The following is an 18297-nucleotide window of genomic DNA, read 5'->3' as shown; positions in this document are numbered from 1 at the left end:
AGATAACATGGTGAGATATGTAAACTTGCCTGGTTACAAGATCAAGACATCTATATCCTTTATGGTTCAAACTATAACCAAGAAAGACACAAGGTTTACTTCTAGGTTCTAATTTGGATGTGGTATAAGGTTTAAGCCAAGGAAAGCATCGGCAACCAAACACTTTGAGAGTGACATATGATGGTGGTTTGTGAAATAACTGTTCCCAAGGAGAGGACCTGAGCATAGTAGGCAGTCGGTTAATAAGATACACTGCTGTTGAAAAAGCTTCATCCCAATAAATGTGAGGGACATGAGATGCAGTCAGAAGAGTCCGAGCAATCTGAACCAAATGACGATGTTTGCGCTCAGCACAGCCATTTTGCTCTGGTGTGTGAGGGCAACTGAGTTGGTGATGAATGCCATGAGTTTTGAGAAACTGAGTAAAGTCAGAACTTAAAAACTCTCCACCAGAATCTGATCTCAAAACAGCAATAGAAGTATGCAACATATTCTCAACCAATGCTTTGAATTCAATAAAGGTCTGAAAAACCTCAGATTTACACTTGAGAGGAAAAAACCAGTAGTACTTTGTGTAATCATCAACAACAATGAGATAGTATCTATAACCTGATACAGACATAACAGATGAAGGCCCCTATACATTTGTATGTAAAAGTTGCAGAGGTCGAATGGTGGTAGGAGAACTAGATACAAAAGGAAGTTTGGTACTTTTGCCCATTGCACAATTTGAACAAAAAGACTTAGTCATGCTAGTAGAAACAGGAAGCCTAAACTTAGATACTATTTTATTTAAAAGCTGAAAGGATGGATGGCCTAGCCGTTGGTGCCATATTTGAGAAGAAGCTTTGATTGTTGCAGCAAAGAGGTGATGATGACCAGTGGTTGGACTAGAGGTAGTGAAGGGGTAAAAGCCATTCCTCACAGGGCCTTTAAAAAGCATCCTCCCCGAAGAAAGATCATTCATAGTAAAGTGAAAAGGATAGAGAGTAATTGAAGACGTTAAGTTCATATGGCAGTTGTCATTAAATTTAACAACACAAGCCTGACACGTGGCTATGCCAAACGGAGACTGCCAATGTTGGTGAAATTGAATTAGGGTTTTGATAAAAAAAAAATTAAAATTAAAAAAAAAATTATCAATTTGATATGATTTAGTTATATAGGTATTAAATTGTAAGTCCCACTTATCATTGTGTTTAAGAATTTGGGGCAAGTATTTGTGTTACTAAAATTGACAACTAATCATGCATCTTTTAATTTAGAAACAAAAAATGTCATACTAGAATATTGTAGTTTGCCTTCCGTGACTTATTTTGCATTCATGAAACTCATGTCATCAGTAAAAGGACCAAGTGTTGGAAGATTATCGAATTATTTTGGGTTGTCTAAAGAAAGGTTACAAGATAAAGTGGGGTTTACTTCTCTCCCTAAGAGGTGTAGGAGTAGTCTAACTCTCAGAATAAGCTAGCAATAATGTAGTTCAAATTCGCTTTAGGTGACAATCAAATCTAAGATCTCTAACTCACAAATGAAGATGAATACCACTAGATCATAGTACTTAGTGACGATATTTGTTAGGGAGTTACCAACATCATGAGGATTTGCTCATAGTTAAAGCCGATTAAGGGAAACATTAAGGGCTGGTTTGGTATTGTTGTGCTTTGAAAAAAAAATTGCTGTGAGAATAAGCAGCTGTGCGGTGAGAATAAGCGGCTGTGAAATAAATCAGCAAAGTGTTTGGTAAACTTTTTTGTAAAAGTGCTTTTGGAAAAAAAAAAAAAACAGTCTGATAGTGGGTCTTTTCATTAAAGGAGCACTGTAACTCCGTGTGCTTTGAAAAAAAAGCTAGTTTTCCAAAGCTGCAAATAGCAGCTTCAGCTTTTTCCTTTGATTTCAGCTTATTCTCACAGCAGCTTCCAAAATAAGCCCTCTTTTTTTCAGTTTACCAAACACCTAAAACCCTCTCAGCTTTTTTTCATGAGTGCTTTTTTTTTTAAGCACCTCACTCCCAAACCACCCCTAAATGTATAGTTTCCAGTTTTGTTGTTTTGTTGTTTTGTTTACGTTGGAATTTTAGGCTTATCAAATCAATTTAAAGATCTTTTAGCCATTTATATGCATAAAATAAATGGACAATTCATCTTGAGAATGTTACTTGTAAGTTGTGACCAAAACCATTGATTGATTTAACACATAGATGACTAAACAACTTCCAAATCGAATGTTTTTAATTTTTTTTGCATATATGATTTTTAAATAATAATAAAGAGAATGAACAGTTTCGATAATAATGTTCGGACGATAAATGATCGTTAATAAAATTCCAAAATTCCGATACCGAAATTGAAATTGATATTCATTTCCGAAACTTTTCCTTCTTGGTTGGTTTTTACGTAGTATTTATAGGGTGGCACACCGGCATGAAAGGAAGTTTTATTTTTCAAACCGTGCAATTTATTAGAGTTTTAGCTGCTTATTTCACAACATTGAAATAAGTATAATACACATACGATGTAAATTATATTCCACTTGTTTCCTTTACTGAAGAATACTGCTATATATGTAGGGGAAAATATTCATATTTATCTCCAAAATTTGTTTAATTTAACGACCCTTCTGTCCTGCAGGTCGGGGAAGCCTAGCAACTGCGACAAATATGAAGAAGAAAAAAGAACAATTAATTTGACAATGGCTAAAGAACTACTTGGTAATGACGAAAGACTTACACGCCGTATCAGTACATATATACATATACACGATTAATACGCCTACCTCGGCAACATGGTGAAGAATTTGAACTTCTAGTTTGACTTCAGTTTGAGTATTACACGTATATTCCCAACCCTAACTCTTTTGGGTTTGTTTCCACCATCCATGATGGCCTGTTGAGAAGCAACCAGTTATGTCATACACAAACTTTATGCACATATCTATTTTCGTCACGGGCGTGTGTGTACGTATATATATATAAGAAAGAAGGGATCGAAAATTTTACTTGTTCATTACGAAATTGAATGTTCCTTGCGCAGCACGTTCGAGGAGGAGTTCCCTTGCCTCAATTGCAATGCCTTCATTCTATATACAGGGAGACTTTGATAAGGGGCTTATTGCATCAAAGTATAGCTTTCAGGTTTGTAAATTACTCATCCCTTGTACATACCTCCTCCGGAAACCAAACCCCAGGCTGTGTGCTTCCCTCAAGAATTGCCATAACAAATGCAGCTGCTGCATATCCCACAGATCTGGAACACAAATTCTAACATCAACTACCTTGTTACGTTTACAGATGTTGAAAAAATGGGGTTCCTGATCAGTTTTGGAAGGGAAATTAAATACACAAACCTATGGATGGTTCAAAACTTACACAGAAAGTCTCTTGTGACTGAATATACCAACTGTATTGCGCCCATCAGAGCACTCCAAATCAACCTGTCATCCCCAACACACCACAAACCCAGAAAAAAAAACAAAAAGGAAAAAGGAAAAAGAAATGTGAATTGCAATGACAAAGATCGTGTGAATTATAATTATTCCCCTCATCCAATTGTCTCACCCTCATTGATACACGCTCTCCAGCAAAAGAATCAACTTGTCGGACAACGGGGTCAAACAGTTCAACCATCTGTTGGACTTTGCTTCTGTCTCTCAATAGCTCCTGCAAAGTTTATATAGATTACTTAGGCTTATTATAGGAGCTAAAAGCACATCTAGTTACTCAAAATTAATGCAGGGTCATTTTGTTAAAGCATGTTACTTAATCATCATCTAATCTCATTTCTTATAATAGCGGTGAAAATTTCAAACGCCAAGGCTACAGTTTCAGTCTAAATAATCAGAGCACATGCAAGCAATACTAAAGTCATAGTGTACCGGTGGAAGAAGACTAGTCATGATTGCCATTCCCCAATTCCAAAAGAAGGGTGAAGTTCCAAATCGAGCACTGACAGTAGGTACTCCTAGGACCTCATGAGTACTGCTTACCTCCGGTAGATTCCTGAAAATAAGATATTGTTCATCAACCCTCATAGTAATTGAACCAAATTGAGCAGTTAGACAGAAACCAACTGGTTCATCTGAAGAGAAATTACCAAGCTTGAAAAAAAGAAAAATAAACCCCACTCCGACGCAAAAACATCTCAAGGACAAAACACTGTGCAATTTAAGAGCTATTCTGCAATCTATCAACTACTCTGTGGCCCCATCAGACCATTACAGTACATAAAACATACATATGTTTCTATTTCTTCCAACGACCAGAAGATAAAATTGAAAGAAACATGTTGGATGAAACTTCTTCAATCTTGTTAACCATCTTTTGTGAATTCCAGTAGGGTATTTTATCAGTTCCAGCAGATTATCATCCATTTCAGTGCGTTTGTGCTGAAAGGTAGGTGTTAAGATGGTGATTGAAATATTACAATGTCAACAAGAAAGAAACTGACACCAGAATTGAACAACAAGTTTCAAATGGGATTTCCCACCCTTTCGGAAAAATGTGGGTGAGTGGTGTATGCTACTGTATGAGACTTGTTGGCATCACCTTACATACTAACCGAATTGTTGGTAATCTTAGTACTACAGCTTTCTTTTGTGTATAATTTATTGATCATATGGTTTGGTGACTCCAAACTCATGCATAAAATTGCATCTCGTTTAACATCAATGTCCTTCTCACAGAACTTACAACAGATAAACATCTTTCTTTCCAATGCCTTTTCCAAAGTCAATCTCCAGCATTCCACTATATGGCTTTAGTTTGATCTTTTCTCCTGGTCGAGAAGTCCATTATCACAGTTAGGCATGATATACGGAATTCAAAAGAAGCACAAATAGAAAGGGGGAAAAGAAATTGCAGAACACTATTGAAACTAACCTTTATTAAATGCAACAACCTCCTCTCCCAGAAGCAAAAAGCTAGTTGCTAAGATAGTTGGACCAGCGCCGCCAGTTCCTGCTGTGTAGTAATAGAATCTGATACGAGGATTTTGCAATAATTTGTTAGGCATAGTAAAAACTACAAATACTCCATGTTATGTTATGTGTGACTATGCATTAGATCAATATGTTCACTTCAATCAAGAAGTATCTGAACTCCTAATCAAAGCATGCAATTTCAAGTTTGATAAAAATTGAATACAAATAACAAAGACATGAGAGGCCAGTTGAGGAAAATGTTGATCCCATATATTCCATTCTGGCCCTCACTAGCTCTTCGCTTGGTTATACAAGGAACGTGCCCAAGGGGCTATTACGCTCACCACGCACTTGCATCACCACCTGAGCTTCGCTACTGCTTTGCCCAGCCCCTATGCCTACCACGAACTTGAATCATCACATGGCTGCTAAAGTAAGCTAAGCTTCACAGCACCCCGAGGAAGCCAAAAGACACGCCCCTCACACAGCCGAAAGCTCCGCACACATTGGGTATAGATTATTAATTATAATTTTGGTTAAAGTTTTTGTGTTCTTATAATTAGAGTTGCAGCTTGAGAAGTGTGGCCAAGGAAAGATTTATTTCGAACTAATATGAAAGACAATGTGAGTAGAAGGCACCATTTGAACTACATAAAGAATTTATACTAGCAAGAAAAAATCCAATTCGATGCCAATTGATTGGACTTAAAATATTAAGGTACTGGGAATGGTTTACCTTAGCCTTTCGGGTGTGCCTTTGCTTTCGCTCCTAGCTGCACGAACTAGTTCTGCAGCCATCACTGCCATTATAACAAATAGGAGTCAGCATCGAAGAAAAAATGAATGGTAGATCCAGTTTTTAACACAAGAATATCATCTGATCACAACTCTAATCTATGACTACTCCAATGGTTTTCCATTGGCGTGTTTACAAATTGCTTTATGTTTTTGGTGGAACAAAACCCTAGGCATCATGTATCCTAGTCCTCAAGATATTCCAAAACTCACATCAACAAACTCAAAAGCAAGATAACACATCACGAGGTTTCACTGTTATATTATACATGTAAGGTACAACTCATATGAACTCAAAAAACCCTAGGTACTTGGGGTTTCTCAGCTCGTGCATGTAGTTCTATCTACAGAAAGAGAGTAACATATCTTGCTATGGGCCCTATAAAAAAGAGCCTGGTATTTGAGTTTTTATCTTGGACAAGCAAAATTTTTTTTTGAACACAGATCAAATATATGCACAAGCAAAGTGTACCACCAAACTTGTGGATTACAGAACAAAATGTGCTGATGATAGACCATTGCTCACTCCTGGATAAATTCCACCGGTTGTTATTGCCGGAATATTTGCAGCTATAGCACTGTTCTTAAAGGATTTTGCACGTTGTGAATAGGCTGTGTCATCACAAACATCAACATAGGCTGTCTGCAGGGAGATGAAGGACATTATCAAAGTCATACAACTTTTTAGTAAACTTATAAGATACATTCTCCAAGATACACACACTCGCTCACTAACCTTTGTCTCTAAGGCAGCTTCCAATACAGTGCACTTCTCTGCTTGTTGAAATGGCCCTGCAGCATGAACTACGAGATCTACATCTACAGAGAGAAGTCGTAATGAATAATTATGCACTGTTATGAAATTTCATAACTGCACATTAAGGACAAGATGAAGCTACTTGCTCAAATGAAATTGGATACAATATTATGAAACCCACACTAGGATTACACGCTTCTCATGCATATCAATTATGATCCCCATTATATCAGAAGGGGTAAACCAATAAAATGAAATTCCGGGTTTCTCTCAATTTCCAGGTATGAAATAGAAACAAACGATGCAGTGTTAAAAATCTGCCTGTTCTACTTACACACAAACAAAATTGTGAGATGTGACAATTATGGCCCGTGGTGAAAAAAGAAAAGGCCAGTGAGGATGAAGAGCATGTCAGCACATTTTGAAAATTGAGTTAATAAAATATGAAAGGATCGTAACAGAAAGACATGAAATCCCAGATGTCATTGCATAGCCGTTCACTATTACAGAAGCATTGGTTAAGTGAAACGCAAAAAGTGGAACTGGTGAGATAAATGATGTTTCTTTTTGTTCCAACCTTTCTTTTTTGGGGCGCTTGTCCCTACATTCATGTTCAATGACTTAGTCTTAAACCAAGAAGCAAAACAAAAAATAATTACTGAGGTCAAGTATGTATAAGTAAGAAATTACATATTTGTCCATTTATCATTTTTTCTTTAAACTAGACCCAAAGACAGGTTTCATCATGATGCACAGACTATGGCAGACAATCTAAAAGTTTTCATATGAAATCGGTTTAGTTAGTTATTCCTACATTAGAAAGGAATAAATCATTATTGGTATGAACTGTTGAGTCAAACTGGATCATATTAAGAAGACAATAAAATCTAAAAGAAATACTTACTTAAAAATAAGAAAATATACGGTATACACATCTCCAATACTTAATATTCCCTACATGATACGTAACGAATCAGTCAAGTATAATACCGAAACTTTTTGGTGAAACCATTCAATACCCGAGTAGGGGTAGCAGCACACTGAAACTTAAATTCACGGACAATAAATGTTGAAAAGAAAGTAGAAGAATCGATCACCTTTCAGAGCTGCTTCCAACGATTTTACATTGTTAACGTCTACTTCTGAGAACTCTGAGTTTCTCCCAAGTGTAGCTACCATATTAACACCTTTTTCCCTGTAATGGAACCCAATTCCAGCAAACTTTAGCATCTCAACAAGCAAACATTCGTAATCACACATGAGAAAGAACTCAAGAAGATGCCAAAAGGTAATGCATTTTCAAGACCACTGCAACATTATCAAAATGCACCATGTCCTGCTCTTTATCGGGTATATCTTCTTCTGCTATGCATTTTACCTGCCTATTCATTTTGTTTAACTTTACGTCATCTAGAAATTGATAACGGACATTTACTGCTTGTGCACCATTAGAATTAGAGCTACTAAGGTTCTCGACGCTTGGACGGGAAAACTTTGTTAGTCTAACCAGGTCTAGATAAGGCAATGCAGGACAGGGAAGCCTTCTTAACAAGTTAATTAATTATTTGAGTGCCGTTATTCGCACTCCAAAAATGTCATCCTGCACTCCTCTTTTTACAAATTCCCCTGCGTTTTTATAAATTTGGAGTGCAGACTTAGACAGTGACACAATTCTTGTTCAAAAAACATAAATTTTACAATAATTCAATCCCAAAATTTCCTTGCATTTCTAATTCTACCAGCCAATAGATAATTTCACCTCTAACAAACCCAAAGGAGTAACATTTTCTCTTCATTTCCCTTTTTTTTTCTCGGCAACCAAACAGTGAGTACGTGTTGGGCATAACGGTAAATTTCATTACCTGTTTCGACCGCCGACGACAATTTGGAGGTCGGAGCATAGCTTGGAGAGGGCAATGGCAGTGGAGCCTCCGACCCGACCCGTTGCGCCGAGCACCAACACCCGAGAATTGCGGGTCTTCTCTGGGAGTTGAACCCGAGTCCCGATTTGGGTGTCTGTAGGAGTAGTAGCGGTGGCCATAGTAACACCGACTCTGCTGTTCAAATGCTGCATATGCACTGAAGCTCCCGCCATAACTTCTCCCTGCTCTATCCCTTCCTCACCAACCGTAATATCTTATCAGTATTTTTTTTTTTTTTTTTTTTTTTTTTTTTAGCTTTTTCGTTTCTGATGATGTGGCACTTTGCGCGCCTAACATCTTTTATGATGCGGCACTTCGTATGCCTAATATTTATGGCACTTTGGTGGCCTCGGTTACGAGATTTATTAGTGGGCCGGAATATGATCAGAAATATTAAATATAATAATATAATTAATTGGAAACTTAAAAAAAAAAAAATTTACCCTTATATTATGCTTCTTAGTGTATCAAGCTATGTGTCCAGCACATTGAAAAATTTATCTACTCTAATACCGACTCTGCTCTCAAGAACAATTTGTATGTTTAGCTATCACGGTTGCGTCCTATGCCAATAACATAAAGACACGTAAATTATCTAACATATATCATTATATTCTTGACATGTGATGCTACATGGCAGTAAAGTCTTTCTCTTGCTCTTCAAGTAAGGTGGTTGAGAATGATTTTGTCCTTCGAATTGAGGAGGCTCCTCCATGGTCGATGTTTCTTTCGGAAGTTGATCTATCAGAGTTCGATGTAATATTAAGTGATGACAAGTTCTGTAAAAAAATAAAAGTGATGACAAATGGGAGGAGCTCGTTTTCCTTTGGTGGATATTTCCTCCTTTCCGGAGTTTTCAACCAAAGGTTGTCCTTTGAACTGAGAAGGCTCCTCCATGGTCAATGTCTCCTTCGTAAGTTGATCCATCGAGTTCGATGTTATATTAAGCGATGACAAGTGCAAGGTGCTCTTTACCCTTTGGTTGATATTTCTTCCTTTGGGAGTTTTCAATCGGAGGTTTTTCTAAAGGTCCAAGCTAAGACCATGTCCAACCGAAGGGTCTAGAGGGTCAGAGGGTCGAAAATAGCCCGAAAATCGTCTCGAACCGAGGGCTAGGCCAAAGGGCTTATGGGCCACATTGGACAAAAAAGGGTCAAATGGCCAACAGGCTGGCCCAATCCAACCAGCCAACCCAGGGCCAGGCTGGATTTTCATTATTCCTGTCGAATATACCCGACAGCATTGTATTTATTCCTGTCGGTTATATCTGACATGAACGATAGGCCTTTTTTGTTTTTTTTTTAACAAAATTTTTTAATTTTTTTTTATTCTATTTAACTTCCTAATCCATTATACAACATTAAATTAAATTTAGTAACATTAAACAACATTAAACAATATGAAACAACATTAAATAACATTAAAGTTAAATAATAAATTATGTTTGATCCTATGACCTTCGGTTGGAAACGGTTTTTTGTAACAGGACTAAAACGAGCCATATAGCCCTTTGGCTCTCGGTTGGACATGGAGGCAAATATGGTCATATACTGTTCATTAAAATATTAATATCTTGGAGAGCCAGAGGCCCTCTAACCCTCGTTCGATTGGAAATGGCCTTATCATCCCGCTTTATACCTTTTGTTGGTTAACGTACTATGTAATCTTTTTGTTTGGAATGAAATTCAACGTTTTATTAAAAAAATGTTGCATATTCGATTTCCGTTATTTCATAAATAAATAATTAGACTTATGTGAGGCACCAAAACCCTAAACCCTTAAGTGAAGATACTAACAGTGTTAGGCAATGACGTGGACAAATACTTAATATATATGTTTGGCCTAACATGCTTTGAGGACCATAACTTCTTCTCATGCCATGTCCATATTAAAACATGATCTATATTATAGAGGTCTAGCAAAAACGACAAGGGTCTAAGAAGTAGGAAACTATTTTTTAGTACGCCGAAAACACAGTTCAGTACTTCAAAAATCAAAATACAAATGGTTGAAATTTTTTTTTTCAAGTATCTAATATCTTATATTATGATACTTGTTGTATCAAAGTGTGTTTCTGACACACTAAAAATCCCAAAAAATAGGCTACCCAATTTTTCACTTAGAAGGAGGTGTAGACATCGAAATTTCGGTAAATAAATGTTGACCGATAAATCAAAGTGTCAACGCTCATGTATTACATAAATTTTACACGTAGCGTGTGACTCAACAAAAATTGAAATGAGTTGGAAAAGTCATCAAATAGGACACGTGTCAACACCTGGCAGAAACGACTTATTTCATCTGGGATATTATATTCAAAATTAGGCCTTGGAAAATTCTATAAATACAAGCCAATTTCATTCATTTAAGAGGGGGGGAACCAATTCATATTACACCTTGAAGCTTTGAAACTCTAAAAGCTTTCAAGCATCCAACCTCCCAAATTCAAGCAAATCCCGAATGATCAAGAAAGCCCTATTCGTTCTTCGTCAAATCCTCCTTCAAGATCAAGCCCCAACGGCCCTTGAAGAAATTCCTCCTTCAAGATCAAGCCCCAACGGCCCTTGAAGAACTTCCACCAATTCAAGATCAAGCTCCGACGGCCCTTGAAGAAAGTGTTTATCGTTCATCGTCCGTTCATCCTAAAATTCACAAATACATTTCTCTACTCCCAAAATGGAAGAGAATACTCCCCACATATCCAAAATCCTTGAAGCTTTGAAACTCTAAAGCTCTCAAGCAAATCCCGAAGAATCAAGAAAGCCCTCTTCGTTCTTCGTCAAATCCTCCTTCAAGATCAAGTCCCAACGACCCTTGAAGAACTTCCACCAATTCAAGATCAAGCCTCGACGGCCCTTGAAGAAAGTGTTCATCGTTCATCATCCGTTCATCCTAAGATCAAGCCCCAACGGCCCTTTTGATCAACAACATCAACAAATCCACACATCCAACCGTTCTTCAAGATCAAGCCCAAAAGCCCTTGAAGATCCGTTCATCATTGTTCTTCAAGATCAAGCCCAAAAGCCCTTGGAGATCCGTTCATCACTGTTCTTCAAAGATCAAGCCCAAAAGCCCCTTTGAAGATCCGCTCAAATCCACCTTCAAGATCAAGTCCACGGCCCTTGAAGAACGTTCATCCTTAGATCAAGCCCAATGGCCCTTTGGATCAAACACACATCCACAAATACACACCTTATGGAGGTCGAATCAGAGGATCAAAATAGAGAGAGATTGTAACCCAAAATCATCAAACACAAATATTTGTTTGTGCACGTCGTTCTTGTCTCTTTCGTTTCAGGAATTTTCCGTGTTCACAAATTGGCACGTCCAGTGGGACAATCTCTGCCTCTCATCTCTTTCTCTGTTCAAGAAATTCAAGCGCGCTTCCAAAATTAATGGCATCAAGGAAGGCTCAAACTGTTCCCGCAACCGGCGCAAAGAATAAAAGCGTCCTCGTCGCAACTGGTGTCACTTTGGGCATCACGACTCGAAGCATGGCAAGAGCTACTTCTGCCGCCTCTTTCACCTCTGCATCAACTCTGCCAAGGGAACAAAAGCACCCAAGGCACGAGCCTTTGATCACCTTAGCCTCACTAAGGGCACCAAGGGGGGAAAGCCCAAGGAAATACTCCGAATCCATGCTCTCCGATGCCGATTCAAGCGACAGTTCAGCCATGCAAGTCATGACCATTGGAGAAACTTCAATCGATGAGCAGCTGGCTCAAATGAATGAAGCAATCGCAAGGCTAACTCGAACTGTGGAAGAAAAAGACTTGCAAATTGCAGCACTAGTCAACCAACTGGAGGCGCAGGACGACGATAAACCCGACCCAGAGGATGATCCACTAAAGGGAGGAGTTGGCGGAGACGAAGAACCCCCGGTGAAGAAAATCGATGGGAAACCGGAGCCAGACCAAGCAGCGGCACTCATGAGATCTCTTTCTATCCAGCAGCTGCAGGAGATGATCACCAACACCATCAAGGCACAGTACGAAGGGAGCTCACATACCTCCTTGTTCTACTCGAAGCCCTATTCCAAGAAGATTGATGCCCTAAGGATGCCAAGGGGTTATCAACCACCAAAGTTCATGCAGTTTGATGGAAAAGGTAACCCAAAGCAGCACGTTGCACATTTCATCGAAACTTGCAACAACGCGGGGACGGAGGGAGATTACCTCGCCAAGCAGTTTGTGCGCTCGCTGAAAGGAAATGCCTTTGAGTGGTACACGGACCTAGAGCCTGAGTCCATCAACAGCTGGGAGCAATTAGAGCAGGAATTCCTCAACCGCTTCTACAGCACCCGCCGCACTGTGAGCATGTTAGAGCTAACGAGCACAAAGCAGTGGAAGGATGAGCCAGTCATTGACTACATCAACAGATGGCGCACTCTAAGCCTCGACTGTAAAGACAGGCTCTCGGAAACCTCTTCAATCGAGATGTGCATCCAAGGCATGCAATGGGGTTTGCAATACATCCTTCAAGGCATTAAACCACGGACTTTCGAGGAATTGGCCACCCGCGCCCATGACATGGAGTTAAGCATCGCCCATCATGGGAAGAAGGAACCGATCGCCGACTACAAGAACGACAAAGTTCTTGAGACAAAGGTGGAAAAGGCTGCATGGAAACCCACCAAGGAAGCGATGACGATCAACACATCTCCCGTCAAAATCTCTACACGAGGCAAGGCGATTCAAACCGAAGCTTTTCGTGATCAAGAGATGCATAGACGCACTTTGAAGGAGCTTGAGGAGAAGACTTATCCATTCCCCGACTCTGATGTGGTTGCCATGCTTGATGACTTGTTGGACAAGAAGGTGATCGGTTTACCTGAGTGCAGACGGCCGGAAGAGATGAATCGTACCGACAGTCCAAGATACTGTAAATTCCACCGCTTCATCAGTCATCCGACAGAAAAATGCTTCGTGCTGAAAGATCTCATCATGAAGCTGGCTCAGAAAGGAATCATCGAGCTAGATCTTGACGATGTGGTGAAGTCAAACTATACCACCATCACTTCTGGCTCTTCCGACTTAAGGTTTTTACCTCAACCACTGGGGGCATCCTCCAAGACAAGCAAAGTTGAAGGATGGACTCAAATCACTCCTAAGAAATTGCACAAGAAGCGTATGTCTCCTCCACAAGTCCGCCAATCGGAAAGGGGGCAAAGCAGCTATTGTCAACCTTCAAAGCAACGTGAAAGTGTTGAGGATGATGAAATTACGACACAAAGATCGTCCATTGCCATCACAATGCGCGATTTCTTTCCCGAAGACTTCTTCAATCACTCGGTCAAGGCTCCTTGCTATGAAGATTGTGAGGAACGCCTCTCCAAAATTGCTTGACAAAATTCACAAATTCTCCTTGCCCGCACGAGTCTAAACTGCATGGCACAAAGCTCCTTGTCCGCACGAGCCTAAACTGTAGGACACACTGCTCCTTGTCTGCACGAGTTGAAACTGCAAACGACACCAAACGCTCCTTGCCTGCACGAGCTGAAACTGCAACACGGCACCAAATGCTCCTTGTCTGCACGAGTTGAAACTGCAAACGACACCAACACTCCTTGCCTGCACGAGCTGAAACTGCAAACGGCACAAAAAAAGAAAATACCAAAAAATATATGTATGTATTTGAACTACGTTATGACTTGATCTCTTCTTTAGAGGGGTACGTAGGCAGCTTGAATATTCAAAATTTCGAGTTCAGTCACATCAAAATATAAATAAATGTTTTATTAAAGAAAAGTCAATTTTATTTTAAAAAAAATGATGAATACATATGTTTATTTATTTACACAAAAATAAATAAATAAATAAATAAATAAAAAATAAAATAAAATAAAATAAAATCAGCAAGAAGGCACTTGATTGTGCCTGTGAAGCCCAAAGCCGGTGCAGCCCAGGCCCTTATCGAAGCCCAAAGGGATCATCACCTCCGGAGCCCAAATCCATGAAAATGAGCAGCCCAAAAGACCCTTCTTTCCCAAAACTCACACAATCCCCTCTCCTCACTTCGCTTCACAAGAAAATCTCTTCATTCCTCCTCACACAGATCGGTTTTCCGAAATCAATTATTTTTGGCGAAGACAACAACGATCTGATCTAATCGAATCCGATTGGCGAATTTAAGAAAAACAAGATCTTGAGGCGAAATTGTAAGCAGACATGGCGGAAGAGCACAGATGCGAAGCCCCAGAAGGCCATCACCTCTGCAAACAACTGCGGATTCTTCGGCAGCCCGGCCACCATGAACCTCTGCTCCTAATGCTACAGAGACTTCTGCCTCAAGGAGCAGCAGCAGGCGCCGATCAAATCCACCGTTGAAGCCTTCCTCTCCGCCTCCGCTGTCGATGCCGCTTCTTCCTCTCTCTCTGCTCATTCTTCCCCTCCTTCAACATCTTTGCCTGCCTCTCCGGCAGCGATCGAGACTATCTGCCAACCTCCGCCCCCGGCCTTGACTTCGCCGGAGGGAGCCGGGGATATAATCGGTGAGTCTGCTGAAGTTGTCCGGGCTCCTGAGGTGGCTACGGTGATGTCGTAGCCGAACCGGTGCACCGTTTGCAGGAAACGGGTCGGGTTGACCGGGTTCAAGTGCAGGTGCGGGACCACGTTCTGCGGGGTTCACAGGTACCCCTAGAAGCACGCGTGCTCGTTCAATTTCAAGACCCTCGAGAGGGAGGAGATCGCCAGGAGCAACCCGTTGGTCATAGCCGAGAAGCTCGAGAAGATTTGATCCGGTCCGTCGGATCTAACACCTTTAATTCAAATCGCTGATCGGCGAGTTTCAATCAATCAGGCTGTCCGCAGAACCAACGATATGATCAGGACATTCACTCCGTCCTCGATTCGCCGATGCTTGAGAACTCCTCTTCGTTTGGGTCCACGTCATCGTCGCCATCGCTTGCGAACTTGCCGCCGATTCGGGTCCACATGGAAGATGGTATCGGCGGTGGAGGTGAAGATCTGGGTAGAGTGCAGGCCGGAGAGATGGGCCGGGTCGAAGAGCAGAGTTTGGGGCCTGGGATTGTTCTGAACATCGGTGCTATACGGCGGTGCTCCGAAGCTCGGCTTCATCCCTGCAAATTCCTCAACCCGTCGTCCAAATATATATAAAAAAAATATATAATAAAAAAATGATGGGAACCATTCTAAAAAAAATAAAAAAATAATAAAAATAATAAAAAAAAATAATAATATGTGTGTAAAAAAATGAAAAGTTATGAATTGGTTTTCAAATGTTGTCCAGCCACCGAAAGCAAAGAAAAAAAATTTTAATTAAAAAAAAAGAATGGTGGTGCACCCGGCACCGAAAGCAATAAATTAAAAAATAAAATAAAATAATAGAAAAATGATGGTGTCAGCCATCACCCTAAAATATATATATATATATATATAATAGTAAGTGCATTATTAAAAAAAAAAAAAAAAAGGAAGAGGTGGGTGCATCCAACACCAAAAGAAAAAAAGGAAAATAAATAAATAAATAAAATATATATAATAATAAATAAATTTAAAAAAAAAAATTTGCATAGAGAGAAATAGAAGGTCCATTTTATTTATTTTTCTGGAAATTTTAGATAAATTTGCATTATACATTCATTTAAAAAAAAAATCAAATCAAATCAAATTTACAAGAGGGGATCTTCAAAGACGATCAGGTGGCGCCTCAGTACTCGGCGGAACCCCAAGAGAAGGAGGCACTGAAGGTTGATCATTTGAGGTTTCATTACGCGGTACAGCCCCAGAAGAAGAAGGCAAATGCTGCTGGAACAAACCCACAAACCTCTGATGATCAAGTAAAATCTGACCATCAGATTCCTGCATCTGGTCAATCTTCCTCTTCATGTTTGTCGCATAGCTATGTGCGAGCTTATGCAACTGTTTATTCTCCTGCTTGAGCCCTCTAATCTCCTGTTTGAGACTCATCACTTCAGCCGCCAATGATTCAACTTGACGGGTTCGAGCAAATAGGCGTTGGGCCATATTAGACACAGAACATGCACACTGCACACTGAGAGCCAGAGAATCCTTAACAGCCAACTCATCAGACCGTTTGGAAAGTAGTCTGTTATCTCTGGGAGTGACAAGGTTCCGGGCCACCACCGCAGCGGTCATATCATTCTTCACCACCGAATCCCCAACGGTGAGAGGACCAGTAGGGGATATGAAGGATGGGCGCCATATGTTGTCTGGAGAAGGCGGGACTGCCTCTTCACCAAGGTTCAAATCAAAACGACGGTCGGAGGGCCCAGACATTTTCAAAGGTGTTGAAGAAAGAAGAGATCGGACAAATTAAGATCTTAGAAGTGCAAGATGGGAGTTTCTACAAGCGAAAATTCAAGTGTGCTTTGAAACGAACTGCGTGCCTCTATAAAAAAATCAGCACTCGACGGGATTTCAGGGATCGAAGAGGTGAACTCAGAGATCGAAAATGCCAATTCAAAAATCGAAGAGGCAAGCTCAGAAATCGGAGAAGCATCTTGCTTTTCCAGACGCGTTAGCACCCGTCACACGCAAACTCAGCTTTGCGGAAATTACGGGCAATTTGTTAAATCGCCAATCCCAGGTATCGAAGAGGCGCCTGTCTTTTTCAGCATCGTCAGCACCCGTCACGCGCAAACTCAGCTTTGCGAAAATCACGGGCAATTTGTCGAAGCGCCGATCCCAGATATCGAAGAGGCGCCAGTCTTTTTCAGCCTCGTCAACACCTATCACATGCACACTCAGCTTGACGAAAATTACGGACAATTTGTTGAAGATTTCTGATAAAGAAGAAAGCACGTGAAGCCATACTGATCAATCACTCATTGGTTACCGCCACGAGTAAAAGAATAGTACCTCTACAGGTACTAAAGAAATTCCTATAACTGTCCACCTTCACCCTTCATAGCGAGGCAGACATACAGAACCTTTCTTCATCTCCGAGAATGCCTTCCCAACGAAGCCTCTCGGGTCACTCAGTGTTCCTTATTCCTTGGGGTACCTCTGCAAGCCAATGACTCCAAAGCAAAAGTATCTCATATCACCAGGGTAGAAAGCAAGAGTATCTCATATCATGCGTTCTCCCTGTCCTTTCCTTTGTCCTTGTTCCTACTTACAAAGACAAGGATAAAGAAAACAATATGCCGGAACTTCCACTCAAACTCGGGTAAGGAACCGACTGCTGGGAACCCTTCCCTGATTGCCTACCTAGCATTGCTCTCGAGTACTCGTATCCCACTGCTGTTGTACTTCCAAAGAAGCTGCCACATCTGCCTGAAGAACAGATAAAGGCAAGTGAAAATGATACCTTGCAGCATGTGGAGACAACGTGCAGAAGAAACAAGCAGAGAAGAATGCGGTCTGCACAGTCAACTTAGCAGAAGGAGTCCGAACTAAGGAACTCGAGAAGCTGCCACATCTGCCTGAAGAAACAAGCAGAGAAGAATGCAGCATGCACAATCAACTCAGCAGAAGGAGTCTGAGATTAAGAACTCGAGAAGATGCCGCATCTGCCTGAGGAACAGTTAAAGGAAATGAAAATGATACCTTGAAGCATGTGGAGACAAGTGCAACAAAGCACGTGCTGAGTCATCCGCTACTTCTTCAAAATCAGAAGTATCTCATATCATCAGGGTTGCAATCACTCTGGACGGTGAACTCGTTTTGACCCTCAAATTCTTGGGTCGACTTACTAGGCGTTGTGGGCTACACGTGCCGATTCACCACCCTTGAATCAAATCCTTAAAGATCAAGTCACCAATTGGAAGAAGAGCCCATCAATCTTGAAGATCATACCGTTGACCAAACTGCTCAGGTGTGAATTAGAAAGATTGAACAAAGCAACAAGTCGTCACCTTCACCTCGTGCCTGCTTGCCATGTGTTCGAGTCAACCTTCAAGAATCAAGCCTCAACGGCCCTTGA

General features: G+C 40.5%; 1 protein-coding gene and 1 pseudogene across 2 annotated transcripts; one reads left to right on the top strand and one right to left on the bottom strand.

Moving 5' to 3' along the window:
* Positions 1 to 2434: 2434 nt before the first annotated feature.
* On the bottom strand, positions 2435 to 8611 carry LOC126588684 (uncharacterized). Of its 2 annotated transcripts, none has more exons than XM_050253793.1 (14): positions 8332 to 8611; positions 7567 to 7664; positions 6449 to 6531; positions 6229 to 6355; positions 5654 to 5717; positions 4877 to 4974; positions 4688 to 4772; positions 3874 to 3997; positions 3557 to 3658; positions 3368 to 3432; positions 3164 to 3245; positions 2999 to 3078; positions 2776 to 2885; positions 2435 to 2648 (listed from the first exon to the last, which is right to left on the bottom strand). In XM_050253793.1, exons 1-13 carry the CDS (start codon positions 8562 to 8564, stop codon positions 2828 to 2830), a joined length of 1299 nt encoding a protein of 432 aa, XP_050109750.1. In that variant the 5' UTR covers positions 8565 to 8611; the 3' UTR covers positions 2435 to 2648; positions 2776 to 2827. The 2 variants fall into 2 exon arrangements, with proteins under 2 accessions (XP_050109750.1, XP_050109752.1); XM_050253795.1 differs by having other exon boundaries at positions 6449 to 6525; positions 8332 to 8606.
* Positions 8612 to 14396: 5785 nt separating this feature from the next.
* Positions 14397 to 15275, top strand: LOC126588686 (zinc finger A20 and AN1 domain-containing stress-associated protein 4-like; annotated as a pseudogene).
* Positions 15276 to 18297: the final 3022 nt, after the last annotated feature.

The sequence above is a fragment of the Malus sylvestris genome, chromosome 11 (genome assembly GCF_916048215.2).
Source record: "Malus sylvestris chromosome 11, drMalSylv7.2, whole genome shotgun sequence".
NCBI classification, from domain to species: Eukaryota; Viridiplantae; Streptophyta; class Magnoliopsida; order Rosales; family Rosaceae; genus Malus; species Malus sylvestris.
The sequence above is the reverse complement of the archived record's forward strand: the minus strand, read 5'-3'. Positions and strand labels throughout refer to the sequence as shown.

Coding starts and splice junctions, on each gene's coding strand:
- LOC126588684 (XM_050253793.1), bottom strand. CDS start 8,564: ATGGCGGGAGCTTCAGTGCATATGCAGCATTTGAACAGCAGAGTCGGT. Junction 7,665..8,331: donor GTCGTCGGCGGTCGAAACAG/GTAATGAAATTT, acceptor GTTCCATTACAG/GGAAAAAGGTGTTAATATGG. Junction 6,356..6,448: donor AAGCTGCCTTAGAGACAAAG/GTTAGTGAGCGA, acceptor ATCTCCCTGCAG/ACAGCCTATGTTGATGTTTG.